The sequence below is a fragment of the Chenopodium quinoa genome, unplaced genomic scaffold, assembly GCF_001683475.1.
Source record: "Chenopodium quinoa cultivar QQ74 unplaced genomic scaffold, ASM168347v1, whole genome shotgun sequence".
NCBI classification, from domain to species: domain Eukaryota; kingdom Viridiplantae; phylum Streptophyta; class Magnoliopsida; order Caryophyllales; family Amaranthaceae; genus Chenopodium; species Chenopodium quinoa.
In genome coordinates, this window is record NW_018742487.1 from 351301 (window position 1) to 369142 (window position 17842).

The 17842-nt window shown below is 39.6% G+C and overlaps 1 protein-coding gene across 1 annotated transcript; it reads right to left on the reverse strand.

Moving 5' to 3' along the window:
* Nucleotides 1-6811: 6811 nt before the first annotated feature.
* LOC110719802 (probable serine/threonine-protein kinase CST) lies at nucleotides 6812-17842 on the reverse strand. Its single transcript, XM_021898785.1, has 6 exons — nucleotides 17293-17842; nucleotides 16178-16488; nucleotides 10017-10152; nucleotides 9622-9758; nucleotides 8977-9100; nucleotides 6812-7408 (listed from the first exon to the last, which is right to left on the reverse strand). The coding sequence occupies exons 1-6, from the start codon at nucleotides 17354-17356 to the stop codon at nucleotides 6972-6974; spliced, it is 1209 nt and encodes a 402-aa protein (XP_021754477.1). The 5' UTR covers nucleotides 17357-17842; the 3' UTR covers nucleotides 6812-6971.

Sequence of the window (17842 nt, forward strand, 5' to 3'; positions counted from 1 at the left end):
CTACTACCAGGAACCGGACTACCATGTGTCGTCCTTCCCCTTTTTCGCCCAGGCGAATGGGTAAATCTACTCGTCCCAGTGGGTGGACGACTCCTCCTCCAAACCCTACTAAAGGGTGGGAGGCCGGATGTATGCAGTCAGTCTGATATTTCAGTTTCGACAGACATTTGCTGCTGATGAGATCTGAGGAGCTCCCGGTATCTATGAGGATTCGGCCAACTCTCTGGTTGGCCACTTTACATTCAATAACGAGAGGGTCGTCATGCGGCCCCCTTACCCCTCCTAGATCCTCTTCAGTGATGACAATCTCGGGAAATGTATATTTGGACGGCCGTTCTTGGTGAACGGAATTTACATCTAACCGCCTTATATTATCTTTGTTGCCCCTAATAGTGGGGCCGCCTCCTGAGAAGCCGCCTGCAATGGTGTAGACGACTGCATCATCTGTATCGGAGCTGTCGGCCTGTTGATTCTTTTTGGCCGACAGCTTTTTGGAGGAAGTGTTCCCCGTAGATTTCTTGACATAAGTGTCAAGATCACCTTGCTCAGCCAGGCGGTCTAGGTACCGCATAAGACTGATGCAGTCATTGGTGTGATGACCAACATCATCATGATAAGCACAGATTTTATCTTGGTTCCGGTTGTTTGCAGAACCCTTCATGGGGACCGGCTTCTCTATTGAGATCCGTCCCTTGATTTCTTTTAGGATAAACTGGTTATCCTTGTTAAACGCATACTTTGGGAGTATGGTTTGAATTCTTTTTTCTTTTTCTGGGCCGGCTGTTTAGAGGAATCAGCCGCCCAGACCTTTTTTCTTTTCTCATCTTTGTTAGACGACTGTTTATGTCGTCCTTCTCTTTTGTCGAACCTTTTCCCGTCCGACTGTTTTATCGTACAAAGATCAGTCGCCTGTATATAGGCTTCTGCTTCAATCAAGGCCTCTTGAAGAGTCGCCACCCTTTTTCGAACCAAATCAAATTTGAAGGTAGACCCGTCTTTGAGACCTCTGAAAAAGTCAGTATAAGCTACCTCATCCGGTAACCCTTGAATCTGTATTCTCATCAGGTTAAACCGCCTGATGTAAGAACGAAGTCCCTCCTTCTCGCCCTGCTGAATTGTTCCCAAATCAAGGGTCGTTTTCTTCGCAGGGATGTTCATGGCGAAGTTGGAGGCAAATAAGTAAGCAAGCGTCCTGAAGCTATTTACACAACCAGTCGGCAGGTTGCCGAACCATTGCTGTGCAATTCCTTTGAGAGTCGCTGGGAAACACTTGCACCAAGTGGGATCATCCAACCCTTGAAGGTACATCAGGTTGGTGAATGCCATCAGATGGTCTTCTGGGTTAGTAGTGCCGTCATAGGCGCCTACTAGTACATTTTTCACTTTGGCCGGCTGAGCGGCTTCATTAATTTCCTTGGAGAAGGCCGACGGCTGTTCACCAAGTCTAAGCAACCGTAGCTGCCAGTCCATAGGTTGGACGTTTTTTGCTGCAGGTCCACCAAATGGAGGTGGCTGCAAAAAATACTGTTGTTGCGGCACAAATGGTAAGTTTGGTACCGCCTGAGCACTATGAAAGCCGGACTGACGGGAGGTGCCGCCTGACTGACTCTCATGGTACGACTGAGTATGCCTCATCGAGGCATTTCGCAAACTATCTTGAAAGTTTGAAGTAGAGGCCGACTCTGACAATCGGTCACCCTTCTTCTTTTCTAGCAGTAGCCGAGCATCTGTGAATGTTTGCTTCGACCCGTCCGCCTGAATATGACGAACAGGTTTCTATTTCCTGTAGGATAACGGAATTTTGTGAAATCAAGGGCAGGTGGCTCCCGCTTCCTAGATTTAGGATGAGGAGTCGCCTCTCGCCCTTGCACTGGCTTCCTTTTCAGTGAAGTGGAGGGTTTCTTAGCCGACTGCTCCTTGACTGGAGCAGTCGACTTCTTGTTGATCAACTCTTGAATCTCTCCCTTGAAGTCCCTCATGAAGGTCATGAGTTCGTTCCTTGTGATGGGAGCATACCCATCAGTCGGCTATTGCCGAACAAGCGGTGCGCCTGTTGGCTCACTTCCAGTTTGAAGATGCTCCCGTTCCCTCCTTTCGGTATGACGGGTACGTCGGGCCCTTAGGGTCCCGTCTGAAGCTGTATGAGCTTCAACTTCAAATTCACTTTCGGTATCATGGTCCGACTGAACTTGAGGGTCGTCTAGGGGACGCCTCTCTTCAGGAGTCGGTACAGACTTGAATGCCATCTCTGAAGTACTCTCCCCACAGATGGCGCCAAATGTTTCGGGGTTTTCTGATGTCCTGCGGGAGAGTTACAATTCCGAGACTGGAACCGGACGCCTGTACCTGCAAAATAACGGAGACTCCTGTGAGCTCCGCCTCCAACGGTCAAGTTAGTACCTGATTAAGGAGTAATTAATGCGGAAATTAAAGCAATAAGGTCTCTCTAGGTGAGAGTGTTTAATGTAGGTAATCTGCTTTGTTAGCGAGATCAGCCGGTTATTAATGTGTTTGTTCCGTAATGTTTTTCGTAAACTTCTTCGTGTCCTCCTTAATGAGGATTAAGGGAGGTATTTATAACCTTGGGAAACGTGCCCATCCTAGGTTTAGGTAAACCTAGGGCCGATTGGGCTTCCCTCGGAAGTTGGGCCTGGGTGGCCGGGTTCTCCATTAGGCATGGAGTATGCCACATGTCGTGACATTACAGGTCCAAGGTGGACGAATAAGCGCGTGCCACGTGGCAAGTCCTGACAGTTCCAACTAGGAGACACTTGGCAGGACCTGATTGGTCCACTTGGCGCATTCCGATTGGTGGGAGCAAAATCCCCTAATCAGAAGGGCTGTTAACCCTGGGCAGTTTCAACCTGCCCTTGTTCTTGCCAAGAAACCTCGGCTTGAGGAGGACAAGCCAGAGGAAAGGAAAGAGAAGACTGCTCCCCCTCTTGAGGTTCGTGCCGAGGGAGATAATCTGACGAATACTCCTCCTTCTGAGGCATTTGGGGAGGATGAAGCTCTACCGGAGGATGAGGCTCTGCCGAAAGCTCCTCCTGAGACTCAGGAGGTTTTAATTTCTAGTTTGGCTCCTTCCTCCTCTCCTCGACACGTATCCGAGCCTTTTACCGACGAGGTTTAGAGGGAAGTTGATGCACTACTCATCCACCCTGAGGACGAGGAAGTACCAAATTTAAATGAAGACCTCAAGGGTCTGGACGCTGATGGCCCGAAGGAGGCCGAAGAGGAAAAGAAAGCTGAGGAGGCCAAGAATACCGATATGCCTTCAACTTCGGCTACTGAATCCTTCAAGACGTTTCAGTCTACGGAGATGGGGTTCGGCTCTGCCATTTTGGTGCCTATTCTCAACTATGCCATGGAATACTTTGGCAACCTCTCTAGCATGTCTGAGCTAGAGAAGGTCAGGGCTTGGACCATTGGGGCTGCCGCTGGCGCATCTGAGCCACTTGCTAGGGTCCTGAATCCCTTTGTTGAAAATCAGAAGCTGCTGATGCAGGTAAATCTTTCAGTACTTAAGTTTTTTCACTTAATTTTAAGCTTTTCTTTTTTTTTTTTTTTTGGCTGATTATTGCTCCTCAACTTTGTAGGTCGTTCATAACCACTTCTTAGTTGTGGAGATGAACGATGAGCTAAAATCCAAGGCAGAGAAGGCCGAGGAAGCTGAATGCCAAGCAAAGATTGCTGAACTGAAGAGGCTAGATGCCGAAGATGCGACCACTGCCCTTGGAGCTGACCTTGATGCCATGACTGCCAATTTCCGGACCTTCTGCCAGGATTTGGAGCAGACCGTCTTCCCTTAGGTAGACGAAGGTCATGCGTTGGTCCAGGAGTACGGCATCTGATGGTCGAGAACTTTAAAGAGAAGGCTGCCCAGGCCGAAGCCGAAGCTAACAAGAGGCACTCTGTGAGGTTGAGACCGAGATTTTGCGACTTAGGAATGAAAAGCTTAGGACGCGGAGCTCTCTGAGGCTGAGCTTGAGCTGGAAGCCAAAGATGCCGAGCTTTCCCAAGCCCAAGATGAGCTAGATGATGTCCGAAGCCAGCTGAAGGCTCAGAGCGAAAGGGCTGCCAAGGCTCAAGGTGACCTTGAGGTTGCCCGAAAGTTGTTAGAAGTCAAAATCTACACCCAAGATGAATATGACGAGGGTTTTGACGACAGCTTCCAGACTGCTCGGCGCCTTGATTTCCATGCTGATCTCAGCATTAACTGGGGCGAAGCTGAGGAATGGTCCATGGATTCTAACGACCCACATTTGCATATGGCCCATCCTGCTGAGACTACTTTTCTTGCTCGTTAGGCTGAAGCCGAAGCCTGAGCAGAATAGGAAACTGAAGAGAGGGAAAGAGAAGAAGCCAAGAAGAAAGAGTCTAAAAGGACTCTTGCTGAGCCTGCCTCCTCTTCAACTGGTGCTGAAGCTTCTAAGAGCCCAAGCGCAGCTACTCAGCACGATCCTACTAATGTTGAAGCATAGGAATTCGGGCAGTCGTCTTCAGAATCTTGCGGATCAACTTGTGCTTTATTGTTATGTTTGTCGCGTCTGCTTTTGCCTTAACCTTTTGCTTCAACTTGCCTCGACTGTACAAACTCTAATTTATTTTTACTTTGAGTAGTTGTACTTAGTTCAGCAGCTGTATTTTTTCGCTTGCGGGCGGCTGTCGATATAGAATTTCCTTGTGTTTGCTTTAAAACTTTTAACTTTGACGCAGCTCGGAGAACCGAGCATATTTGAATTGCTGTGAATGCTTTGCTTCTCTTCCCGCTTCTTTGCTCTCTTTACTTAGTTCTCTTGTCCAGCTCCATTGCTTTGGCACCGGACTCTTCATAATCTGGCCTGCTGTCATTATCAGCAGGCTTCCCAGACTTTGGCTGGTGTTCAGAGCCTTTCGGCTCAGATGAGGAACTAGGCTTTTCTTTCCTTAAAGATCTTTCTTGTGCTGGGGCACCTTGGGCCGAAGCACTTAAGCCTTTAGGCTTCTTTGTGCATCGGTCTTTTTCTCTTATTTCTTCCTCATCATCCTTCTCGTCGCGGCGACTTTTGGTTGGCTTGAGGTAGTTGCATCTTCGGGCCTCCTTTTGGCTGCTCTGAATTCTCGGAGGCTCTCGTCCTCCCCTTGCTGCAGACTCATCATTTTCGCAGTTGTCGTCTCTCGGCGGTTCACCGTAGAAAACTTGCTCTTGAACTTGTTGGAAAGGTCTTTCCAACCTGTTATCTAGCCTTCTTTTACTCACTTGGTAATCCACGCTTGTGCAACACCTTTAAAAGTGTTCGGGAAATATTTGCACCAGGTCGCTTCGGACCTGGGGTTCAGATACATGTGCCCCTCGTAAGAGGCAATGTGGTCCATCAGATTTGAAGTATGTACCGTCATACGTTATGTGTGCCGGGATTCTCACTGTCGGTATATGCTCTTCCAAAATCCAGCTTTGGAAGGGCGAGCTAGTGAGAACCATCACGGCCTTTCCTCTATGTCCAGCCGACGGGACCTCGCTCCTCCCTCTGAGAGAGGTTGAAGTGGTTTTCGTCCTCGGTTGGGACGGTTCGGGACACGGCTCAGTTCCCTCGGGGTAGGTGAGGTGAATGTGCACGCTCACCTCCCTTGAGCCGAGACGTTCATGAATGTTTCGACGAGTAGGCTCTTGCCACGCGGAGGTAGTGTTGCTGCTTTTGTAGCTTCGAGAGTTTTGGGTTTCAGAATTTTCGAAAAACTGAGGGTTCTTTTTCCTCTCCCGCTCAGTCCTCAAAGTGTCCTCCTCCCATTTTTCCTCGAGCTCCTTGAAGGATGGAGCTCGTCCACTTTCCTCTAGGCTAGTCCTCTTTCTCAAGCTTCTCGGCGGAAGAGGCGAGTGGTCACGGGGTGGTGGAAAGTTACTTCCTTGGGCCTTCATGAGGTCTATGAAGATCGCGACGGCTTGTGCCACTTCCTCCGTAGAGGGCCCTATTTGAGGAGTTGTTCTCGGCTGAGACCGAGAATGGAAACTTCGAGGGGGGCTCTTAGCATTGGACTGATTCGGCCGATATGAGCTGGTCGGCTGGCGAGTATGGTGGGATGGTGACGTCTCCGACGCTGCCCTTTCCGATGAAGAGGGAGCTTTCGAAGAAGAAGAAGGAGGTTACGGTGATGGTGGAGCAAGTTGATTCCTCCTTTCCGAAATTGGACCTTTCCTCGAAGAGGAAGGGTCGTTCTTTTTAGTACTCTTGGCACTCTTACCACTCTTAGTCAGTTTTGCTAAGATTGGTTGATTTTTGGCTTACTTTTGAATGTCTTCCCCACTGACGGCGCTAAATTGTTTCGGGTAAAAACAATGGGACCTTCGGCAAGGTCCTTTCTTGTGGGCTGAAGACTGATCTCGGTCGAAGTGATGACTAGGCCGAGGGTTTCCTGCACAACAAACACACGTGAACTGGCCTCGGGGGTGTTGCCGAGGAAGGCCCCTCCGATGCCGAAGTCAGTACAGTGTTTAGAGAGAGAAAGCTATGCAAGAATATTAATTGCTTGAGGCTTAAAGTGTATATGTGTAGAGAGAGAAAGGATTGAAGGCTTTTGTTCCTTTTCTCAATAAATAAGTGGGCCGTGAATCAAGCGGGCTTGCCACATTGACCGGGCCTCAGCTGACTTGACATGGTTTGGAGAGTTGAACCTTAGCCTTGGACTTTGTAATTAAATCATTTATGGACCGACCCAATTGAAGTAAATTGGACCCAAACATCATTAGTGGCTTTACACGTAATATTGTCGATACGTTATGAAGTTTTACCATCTAGAAAAGTAATGTATTCCCGTTTCAATTCTACTTGAGTAAAACTGTAAAAATCATTTTCAAAACTAAAATATAATAATATACATAAAGCATTATTTATGAAAATCGTTCTCAAAATTTTATCCACCATACATGTTTTACAAACCTAATTCCTACAAGTGTCGTGATTTGCCAAAGACCGACGATGAAAAAAGTTATCTCAATCGGTAACGTGTTTGGGTCTTGGGCTGGAGCCTCCACCTAAACCATTTTGACGATGGGTCGGAGAAGGGTGATAACTATGAGGCCTTTTTGTCTTAGAAGAACTGGGCTTTGAGCCTTTTGGGTTCATCCTAATGGTACTTATCCTTTCTAATATTATAACGACCTCGGACATCGGTGGCCTGTTTTTTGGATCCTTTTGAAGACATCTTAATATGAGTTGGGCCAACTTGTTTGCACCTTCGGGTGGGTAATCGTCCATTCTTGGGTCAATTATCTTCTTCACTTTGGACTTTTCACTTAGCATTGGCTTGTACCAGTCCACTAAGCTTGTCTGTCCAGTGGGCCTATTTAAGTCATAGGCCCTAAAGCCGGTTAGTATCTCTAATAATACAACTCCGAAGCCGTACACGTCACTCCTTACGTACAAGTGACCTACACAACAAAATTTAGCATGTTTAAGTTGATCATGTTAATTTCATGGTATAAGACAAAAAATTTGAGGCTATTTCTTAAAAAACAGGAAATAGTTTGTTTCTTGTGAAAATACTAATATTCCGTCTGTTTTATAGTCACACCAGTTGAAATTTTGTTTCCATAAACTAAAATCACATTCACCGTACATGTATTATATGGAACACTATGTTATATACCACATATACTCTCTCCGTGCTCTCTCTGTGCTAAAATATCTGTGACTTTGAACTTTTTTCACTATTTATGTGTTAGCTTTAACTATAATTTTAACTAACATGATAAAAACATATTTTATCATAAAATATGTTGTTAGATAGGTATTAATATAAAGTTTCATAATATAAATTTTAAAATAATTTTTATTAATATTTAATTATATAAAAATAAAGTCAAACTAGTGCATTGACATATGTGAAAAATTGATTGTGTCAGATATTTTGAGAAAGAGGGAGTATATAACAGTATAAAAAACAAAAAACAGTCTAAATATCACCTCTCTCATTTTTTTTTTGATAGCCACCTCTCTCATTTATCACATGTCTTTATCTTCATTGTACCAATGTAATTAGTTAAAAATGATATGCAAAAAATAAAATTCAAATTATTTTATTGAAAAAATTAAATCTAGTTATTTTCTCATATGTCCGATGAAAATTAAACAAAGGGAGAATTGCACAAAAATCTATTAACTATTACTAAAACAAAACATGCTGATATCATTGAGAGACACATGTCAATTTTTTATGAAAAATTTTCCCGCCTAACCTATTTTTGACATCATCTTTTTTTTGTCCTTTATTTTTTTCCTTCTAAGTTCCAAGATTAAATAAATACAGTAATTCTCTTAAAATTAATTAATATGATTATGATTACACATTTTTCGAATAAAGAATATTGATAACTATTTTAAACAAAAATAGCTATTTAACCTGTGCAACGCACGGGACTAAATTAGTTATAGAATAAAGGAGTAGCAACATTATATTAGTATACACTTTTATCATCAATCATCATCAATAATAACTATATACTAAAGGCGAATCCAAGGATGACACATGTCATATTCTGGTTGAAAATTTTCCCGCCATTTTTTTCTTATCGCCAAATCTTCATTTTTTTTTTTTGGCAATTATATATAAAGTATATATATATTCTATATGCATTCAACAAAAACATTTTAAAAACATATTTTGTATTTTAGGTATTTCTTTATAAAATTCAAACATATACTACTCCGTATGTATAAGGTTTTTTTTTTTTTTTTGAATAAGCTCCGTATGTATAAGGTAATATATAAGAATATAATATCATTTAACTTTGTATTTTTTCTTTGAAAGTTTTTTTTTGCTCTAATCGGGTTCAAGTTATTTTGTTTCAATTGAAAACATAGTTTTTTTTTTTTTTTTGAAAAATTATTGTCAAATAAATATTGTAATTCATAATTAGATTAAGTAAAACCGGGTTAATTAAACCATACATTGCACGGGACTTAATCTAGTTAGTAAAGAAAGAAAATGGTTAATTACCAGTATTAATATATTCAGGAGCAGCATAACCATACGTGCCAACAGCTTGTGTGGTGACATGAGATTTATCAACCGGTGGGCCTATTCTTGCAAGACCAAAGTCTGAAAGCTTCGCTCCAAAATTCTGAGTCAAATACATGAACATTCAAATCATATTAATATTTGATTTAGTACTAGTACATTTTATAATTATTAAGATCAAGATCACGAATATAATTTCTTCCACTTTGATATTTACCTAAAAAAAAATAAGAATTAAAATGAAATTATAGCAGTAGAGGTTAAGTTTTTTAAAAAAAATTATTAGTAAGGAGAAGGCCCGTTCTAAGGGTCACCAAGAATATGCTTGGTGAGGTTCGTCTCCTAATCTCGTGCTTAAAAGTTAAAAGACTAGCCGCTTACTCTAGCTTCCTATCTCACAACAAATAGTCCATTGTTTCATTATTTGATTCAAGCATTATGAATCTACAATCGGTGCCTAGGTAGTATCAGAAGTTTATAAAGATGTTAAATAAATCTAGCAATTTAATGAAGGGTAGAAAACTAACGTAAGACTGACTTAGCTTGTTTAATTTCATTTTGATTTGTAAAAACCATAGTATTTAGCTAAAAACCGGCCAATAAAAAGGGTAAAAAAGTGCATACCTCATCTAACAAAATGTTAGCAGCTTTAAAATCTCGATAAATAACAGTATTCTCTGATGTATGCAAGAAATCAAGGCCACGAGCTGCGTCCAATGCTATGTTTATTCTTGTTGCCCATGATGGGGGCTCTACTTTGTCTGTACAACATACATATACTCTGTATAAGAATTTTTGTTTAGTAGGCCAAACTTATTTTGAAAAATTGCCAACAATTTATAATCCATCTAATTTACATTTTGAATTGTTTTATATATAATAATATAAAGGCTCTGTTTGATATGACATAAAACATTTTCAATGAAAATGAGCCAGTTTATAATAATTGAGTCGAATTAATATCTAGAAACATAAAGAATAGCCGTATATATGGAAAAAAAGGAAAACAGAATGCTTACTTTGAAAAAGATGGTTTTCAAGACTTCCTTTATTTAAGTGCTCGTATACAAGAAGCAGCTCCTTATCTTCCCAGCAATAACCAATTAATTTTACAAGGTTTGGGTGTGAAAACTTCCCCAAGAAATTGACCTCTGTCTGCATCACCAATGAATAAACAAGTTTCATGAATTAGATGTGTTGGGCTATATTTTGTATAGTAGTGTTTTATGTACTTAAGTCCTAATTGGGCTTTAGGTTACTCTTTGCTTGTATTATATATACTCTGTTGATATGAAATACAAATCAAAGAAATCATTTACACAAAACTTGACATGGTATCGGAGCCCTAGCAGCCTAGCAACCCATATCATCTCTTCAGCCTAAGCAACAACAAGCTCTTTTGACTATGATAAACAATCAGGATCTTGATCAGATGACAGGTGAGGCCTCGACTATTTCTTGGATCACAGACACCGGTGCCTCACATCACATTACCGGGACTGATTTGTGCTTGATCGATATCCGTACTATTTTACCTTGCCCTGTTGGGTTGGCAGATGGGCAACAAGTGGTTGCCACCGAAGAGGGTCGTGTGTTTCTCTCCGGAGATTTGATTCTTGAGCATGTGTTATATGTTCCATCTTTACATTGCAATTTAATTTCGGTGTCGCAATTGACCGATAATTCTAATTGTATTTTACAATTCACTAATTCTTTATGTGCTATATAGGACCAACGTTCGGGGAGCCTGATTGGAGTCGGTGTAAGGATGGACTCTATTATTTCAAGGGGATTCCTAAAGTGAGTACGGTGACAGTTCCAGAGGTCTCTACTTTAGAGCTTTGGCATCGTCGATTGGGGCATCCATCAAATCGAGTTCTCAAGTTAGTTCCTCCGGTTAAACAAAGTAGTACTATTGCTAGAAAGAAATTAAAATAAAGCTTGTGGTGTGTGTCCGCAAGCAAAACAAACTAGTGATAGTTTTCCTGTTAGCGATAGCAAAGCTAGTAGAATTTTTGAGTTATTACATTGTGATTTATGGGGTCGGAATAGTATACCGTCCTCTAGCGGTGCACATTATTTTCTGACAACAGTGGATGATTTTTCTCGTGCCGTTTGGGTGTATTTGTTGCATTCAAAAATTGAAGTTTATAAAGCTTTTCGTTCCCTTTTTGCTATGATTTTGAGCGTCAATTTGATACAACTGTCAAAATTGTGAGAAGTGATAATGGGACAGAGTTTAAATCCATTTTTGATTATTTTGATGAGAGTGGTATTATTTTTCAAACTTCTTGCGATGGGACACCCCAACAAAATGGTAGAGTTGAGCGAAAACACCAACACATACTCAATGTCGGTCGTGCCTTGATGTTTCAGGGTAATTTACCGATTTCTTTTTGGGGAGAGTGTATTTTAGGGGTTGTTTATTTAATTAATCGGACTCCTTCGGGATTGCTACAAAATAAAGCCCCTTATGAAATTCTATGCGGTACGGAATCTAGCTTTGATCATTTGCGAGTCTTTGGCTCTCTTTGTTTTGCTCACAATCAAAAATCAAAAGGGAACAAATTTTCTCCACGGAGTAGGAAATGTGTGTTTGTGGGCTATCCTAATGGCAAGAAAGGGTGGAAGTTGTACGATCTCAATACGAGTGACATATTTGTTTCTCGTGATGTCAAATTTCATGAGAAGGTGACCCTACTCTACAATGTGCCGGGCATGATGAGGGTGATGCTAGTTTTTTGGATGACATGGAGGAGGTGTTGCAAGCTTCCCCACAAGAGGATGTGGTTGCTGCCACAGGTGGGTTGCGGCAGGGGGTTGAGGTCCACCGTCAGCCTGTGTAGCAAGCTGCCAATGCCGCACCAGCAACACAACAACGTGCCACAGCCGCAACAGCAGCTCCACCAGCAACTCAGCAGGCTGCCACTGCTTCCCAGCCTACTACCGAGCTGCTGTCCGAGCCCATACAACAGGTGTAGCAGCCCCGACCTACAGTTGTTGATGACACGGTTGAGTTGGGCTGCGGTTTACGTCCTAAGCATCCCTCGGTTTTTCTGAAAGATTATGTCACACCCAATGTTCACACTATGAGTCCATCCCCAAGTTCACCGTCCCCTTCTAGATCTTCAGGTAATCCCTATCCTATTGCACATTTTGTGGATTGTAGTAATTTTTCTATGCGACACCGTACTTTTATTGTAGCTATTCTTGACGGTCATGAGCCTCGTTCTTTCAAAGAGGCCATGAAGGATGCTGGTTGGCGAGAGGCGATGCAAAAGGAGATAGGTGCTCTTGAGGCAAATGGAACATGGGAATTGGAGGAATTACCTCACGGTAAACGAGCACTTGGCTGTAGATGGGTGTATAAAATCAAATATCATGCCGATGGTACTATTGAGAGGTTGAAGGCTCGTTTGGTTATTTTTGGTAATCATTAGGTTGAAGGGATAGACTACAATGAGACATTTGCTCCTGTAGCAAAAATGGTCACCGTTCGTGCGTTTTTAGCCGTTGTCGCAGTTAAGAATTGGGAACTGCATCAAATGAATGTTCACAATGCCTTCTTACATGGAGACCTAGATGAAGAGGTTTATATGAAATTACCTCCTGGATTTACAGTGGCTAAACCAGGGATGGTGTGTCGCTTGAAAAAGTCCTTGTATGGTCTTAAACAAGCCCCGAGATGCTGGTTTGCTAAGTTAGCTGCTTCCTTGAAGAAGTATGGTTTCCTTAAGCCATATCCAGATTAATCCCTATTCACTCCGACTCACGACAAGATTCAGCTTAATGTACTTGTGTACGTCGACGATCTAATCATCTTTGGTAATGATTCTTCCGCAATTACATCTTTTAAACGATATTTGGGTGAATGTTTTCATATGAAGCATTTGGGGATATTGAAGTACTTTCTTGGTGTTGAGGTGGCCCGGAGCCCTAAGGGCATTTATTTATGTTAGCAAAAGTACACACTTGATATTATTGTAGAGGCAGGTTTGTTGGCCTCAAAGCCTTCAATCGGGATTTCCTATCGAGCAAAACCACACTCTTGCTCTCGCTAAGGGTGAGGTCCTTGCCGATCCAGAACGATACAGGCGGCTTGTGGGACATTTGATTTACTTATCTTTCACTCGTCCTGACCTGGCCTACACCGTGCACATCTTGGCGCAATTCATGCAAGTACCAAGGCAAGAACACTGCCATTCGAGTCGTGCGCTACTTGAAGGGGTGTCCACGTCAAGGCATTCTACTTCGTGCTGATGGTTCTCTTTTCTTGTCTGGGTGCTGTGATTCGGATTGGGCTAGTTGCCCTTTGACTCGGCGGTCCCTCATCGGTTGGCTCGTGTTTCTTGGTTGTTCTCCCGTGTCTTGGAAAACCAAGAAACAACATACCGGATCTAAATCATCCGCGGAGGCCGAGTATCGGTCCATGGCAGCCATAACTTCAGAGTTGAAATGGTTGAAAGTCTTACTTGCTAGTTTGGGAGTGGCACACCCACGTGCGATGGACCTATTCTGTGATAGTAAGTCGACTCTTCATATTGCTCAAAATCCAGTGTTTCATGAACGTACTGAGCATATATATTGAGGTTGATTGTCATTATGTTCGGGATGCTATTCAAGAAGGGATTATATCTCCTAGTCTTGTTTCAATCGACAGATGAGCAACTAGCCGACATATTTACCAAGGCTTTAGGCAAGCGGAAATTTTTGTATCTACTTCGCAAGTAGGGCATTTATGATCTACATGCTCCAACTTGAGGGGGGGGGGATGTTTGGCTATATTTTGTATAGTAGTATTTTATGTACTTAAGTCCTAATTGGGCTTTAGGTTACTCTTAGCTTGTATTATATATACTCTGTTGATATGAAATACAAATCAAGGAAATCATTTACACAAAACTTGACAAGATGTTATACAAGACTGAATTTTATATATGAGTCTACGTTATTCGTATATATATATAATGGAGAAGAGTCCCTTCAATATATATATATATATATATATATATATATATATATATATATATATATATATATATATATATATATATATATATATATATATATATATATATATACTTTGTATTTCATTTTATTGATTTAAGATGTTACTAATTTACAAATCGATGACAAAATCATCTATTAATATTTAGTTAATGGTTATTTTTTCCATCAAAAATAAATAAATAACTTAATATATAAATTGATGATAAAATAATCAATTTTACGCCAATATTAATATTTAGTTAACGCTTATTTTTCTGTCAAAAATAAATAAATAACTTAAAAATTATTCGACAAAATTGTAACGTCGTGCACTAGTGCCATAATATATTACAGTCGGAATAAGAGCAGGCGAGAATAAGTATGGTAGACTGGCCTGGCGTACCAAATATATTAAGTAGTGGAGAGCACTAATTAATATAATGCTCCTATTACATACTTTAATCTATATTTATATTTATAATGTCTGAATGTTATTTAGCATGCATAATTTTTATTGGGGGAGGCAGAGTAAGTAACCAACGTACGAGTAATATTCGTATATTTATAATGTCTGGTTGATCTATAACTACGAACGTGTTTATTTAGTTGCTTGGTGTTGGGGTTCTTGTATGTCCTAGCCTGTCCACGACTCCTCCTCAAGACCCCAACCACCACGCATCCACAAAAAGACTATCTAGTTGGCCGAATTTCGTATTAGTCAACCTAGTTCAGATTAACAGACTAAGTACTTTGAGAGCGATGTAAATGAATAAGGGGTTTCCATTATCAAAGTACTTAGGCTATGTTTAGTTAACCTTATTTTTAATCAAATCATTCAGGTCATACTTTTATTGTTTTATGTGCAATTTTCTGTAAATAAATATTTCTAATTTCATAATAAAAAAATTTGGCATGTATTATTGTAGAGCACAAAATTAAAAACACATTTGTGACTTAGCTCATCTATGTATGGCAGAATGACTACACCATATTAGAATTTCCCCCTATATTAAATCTCTAAGACATACGATCGAGTATACAAAGATCCAATCTAATACAAAGTATTAATACTAGTATAAGTTTTCCGTAGACAAAGGCCACGAGGGTTCGAACCGAGGTCTCTTGCCTAGAAGTAGAATGGGCCAATGGGGTCATTGCTCCAAATCTCCAATCTCTAATCTCTAACTTCTATATTAGTACTTGTAATATCCACCATATACGATTATTCACATTGAATGTTGGACAACTTATCCCGAAAGCAATGCTAGAAATGTGCAGTGTATTAACTGGAAAACTAGTGTTATTATGTGTGAAACTAACACTACTACTAATAGTAGTAGTAGCTCTTATCAAATTAATATTAGTTGGCCTTTTGACTTTCTCATTCATAAAATGAAATAATAATTGTAAGTCCACTAAAATAGAGTTTACCACATCCACTAGCACCGTAGAGAACGACATTTTGACTAGTATGAGGGAGTGAAGGACTATATGAGAGGAAAGTCAGTCCAATTAGCTACATTTTCAAGCATATATGTGAGTAAATGCTTTAATTTTTGCTGAAATTTCAAACTAACTTCATTCCTTTCTACTCTTAGTACGGAATATTATTTTATAGTCTTGTTAAACCTAAATTAGTAATAAGGCTAACAATTGCAAGTGAAGAGTGGGATGGCAATATAAATAAATAAATAAATTATGTTCATTGTTCAATCATAATTCCTTTGTTTTAATGAAAGGATTCGACATTTCTTTCTTGAACTCAATAAGGAATCAATTTTAATTAACTAAATTTGAAACAATTACAAGTAAATAAAATTGATCAATCTGAAGGTGAATTTAATTCGCCTTACTTAAGCAAATAGGTGTTATTTTAGAACACTTAGACTAATTAAATCAAATCAAATTAGATTTGAACATACTATATCTTCTTCTGGCTAAATATTTTTTTTTTTTTTTTTGGCAACTAAAGAATCTTGTGTTGTAGGTAAGAGAAGCAAATATTGTTGAAGTATTCAACGCATGAAAGAATTGTTGACAACTTCGAATTGACAAATTCATTAGTTTCACACTGTAGTGCAACTGGCTACTTCGTTATTCGTATATTAAAATATAGGTTGGCAGGGTGATTGTTATTCGTATATTAGTTTCACACTTTTAAAAAGGACAAAAATAAGAAAAGAAAACTTACTTTCCATTCTTTGAGACCTTGGGCACTATCAGCATTGCATTTCTTGACTGCAACAGGAATACCAACACCAACTTTAGAAGGTGCCAATGTTGTTTTATCAATCCATCCTTTGTACACCCTCCCAAACCCTCCTTCACCTAACACGGAATCCGGTCTAAAGTTCCTTGTTGCGCTTTTTAATTCCGTAAATGTGTATATTTTCAAGTCTGGTTTTATAATTTGTCCTACCACTGGTCTATGTATTCTTGCTCCACCTCCAACACCACCAATGTTGTTACGCACCATTCTTGGATGGTTAAATTTGTTGAACTCTACATAATCACATATACAAATTAAAATTCATGTAAGTATTTAGAGAACGTTAAAACTATGTATACGATTATTTTACCTGATAAAGTACGTCTATATGGATAGTTTAGTTTAAAATGTTTCTATATAGATTTAAACTTAAATTTGAAGAACACTCATCAAATAAAAAAGTTCTCTTAAGTTTTTTTTATCACCTAAAACACTCACTATGATGAAGAATAATTGACTTGTGAAACAAAATTGCATAATTATAATAATAATCAACAAATGTAAGAAAATTATAAAAACTTAACATGTATGAGCATAGGAAAAACATTATAGCTTCCACCTACAAAATATCTCATTTCAAAATACTAACGTCCACAAAAACTTCAAGGCAAACCAAACCATAAAAAAAAGTAGTGAATTCCAATCATTGGAGAAGGTAAGCCACCATTTTTGACAAAGCCCATACTTTATGATTTTATGAACATATGTACAACATTTTAATATTCATATATTTACATAATCAAAGCTCAAAAGGTACATAAATCATTGATAATTTGGTTTAAATTCCTTTTTTTGTTTTAAAAACTAAGGATTAAACTACCACTTATGTCAATTTATCAAACATGTTATAAATCATTTTTTTTTTTTTTTTCTTCTTCTTCTTTTTGGGCACTAAAATCTTGTAGCATGTGTAATTGATCATCTGAAAAGAAAAAAAAAATATCCATCTTTCTGACACTTCAAGTTTCAAAAAATCGAAACGATAAAAAACGACGATATAAATAATCAAAGTATATATGTATATTATATATACTTACCTCGAGGATTATTAATAATGGGATTGCTAACTTCTTCTTTAGATCCCCATAAGCAATTTCCCATCTTTGTTTCTTCAAAGATACGGCGAAAGAAACAGATTAACTCCAAGATCGAGTTCGTGTAATTATTTTCCAATAATAATACAAGAGTAATGCTCCCCCAAAATCTAATACTAATACTACAAAAACAAAGGGGTGAAGAAAAGGAAGCAGAAGAGAAGCAGCAAAAATGAGAAAACTTTACGTTTTGAATATTCGAGGGTCTTTCCTAAATATTGATATAGTCTTCTTCTTTATAATATTTTTTTACGGAGTATTATTCAACCCAAATAAAACAAGAACAAACTTTATTTAATGTAGGCATGGTAGGTTCAAATTATATGGATTTATTTTGAGTTTGTATTTATGAAGTGGAAAGAAAATATTGGGGACTTGAAAGAAAGAAAGAAATAAGGGAAAACTAATTAAGGAGAAGACGTGGAATATAAACAGTTTAAGTGTTGTTGGAGAAGAACATTTACTAAGTCAACGAATTTTGTTAGCCAGGCAA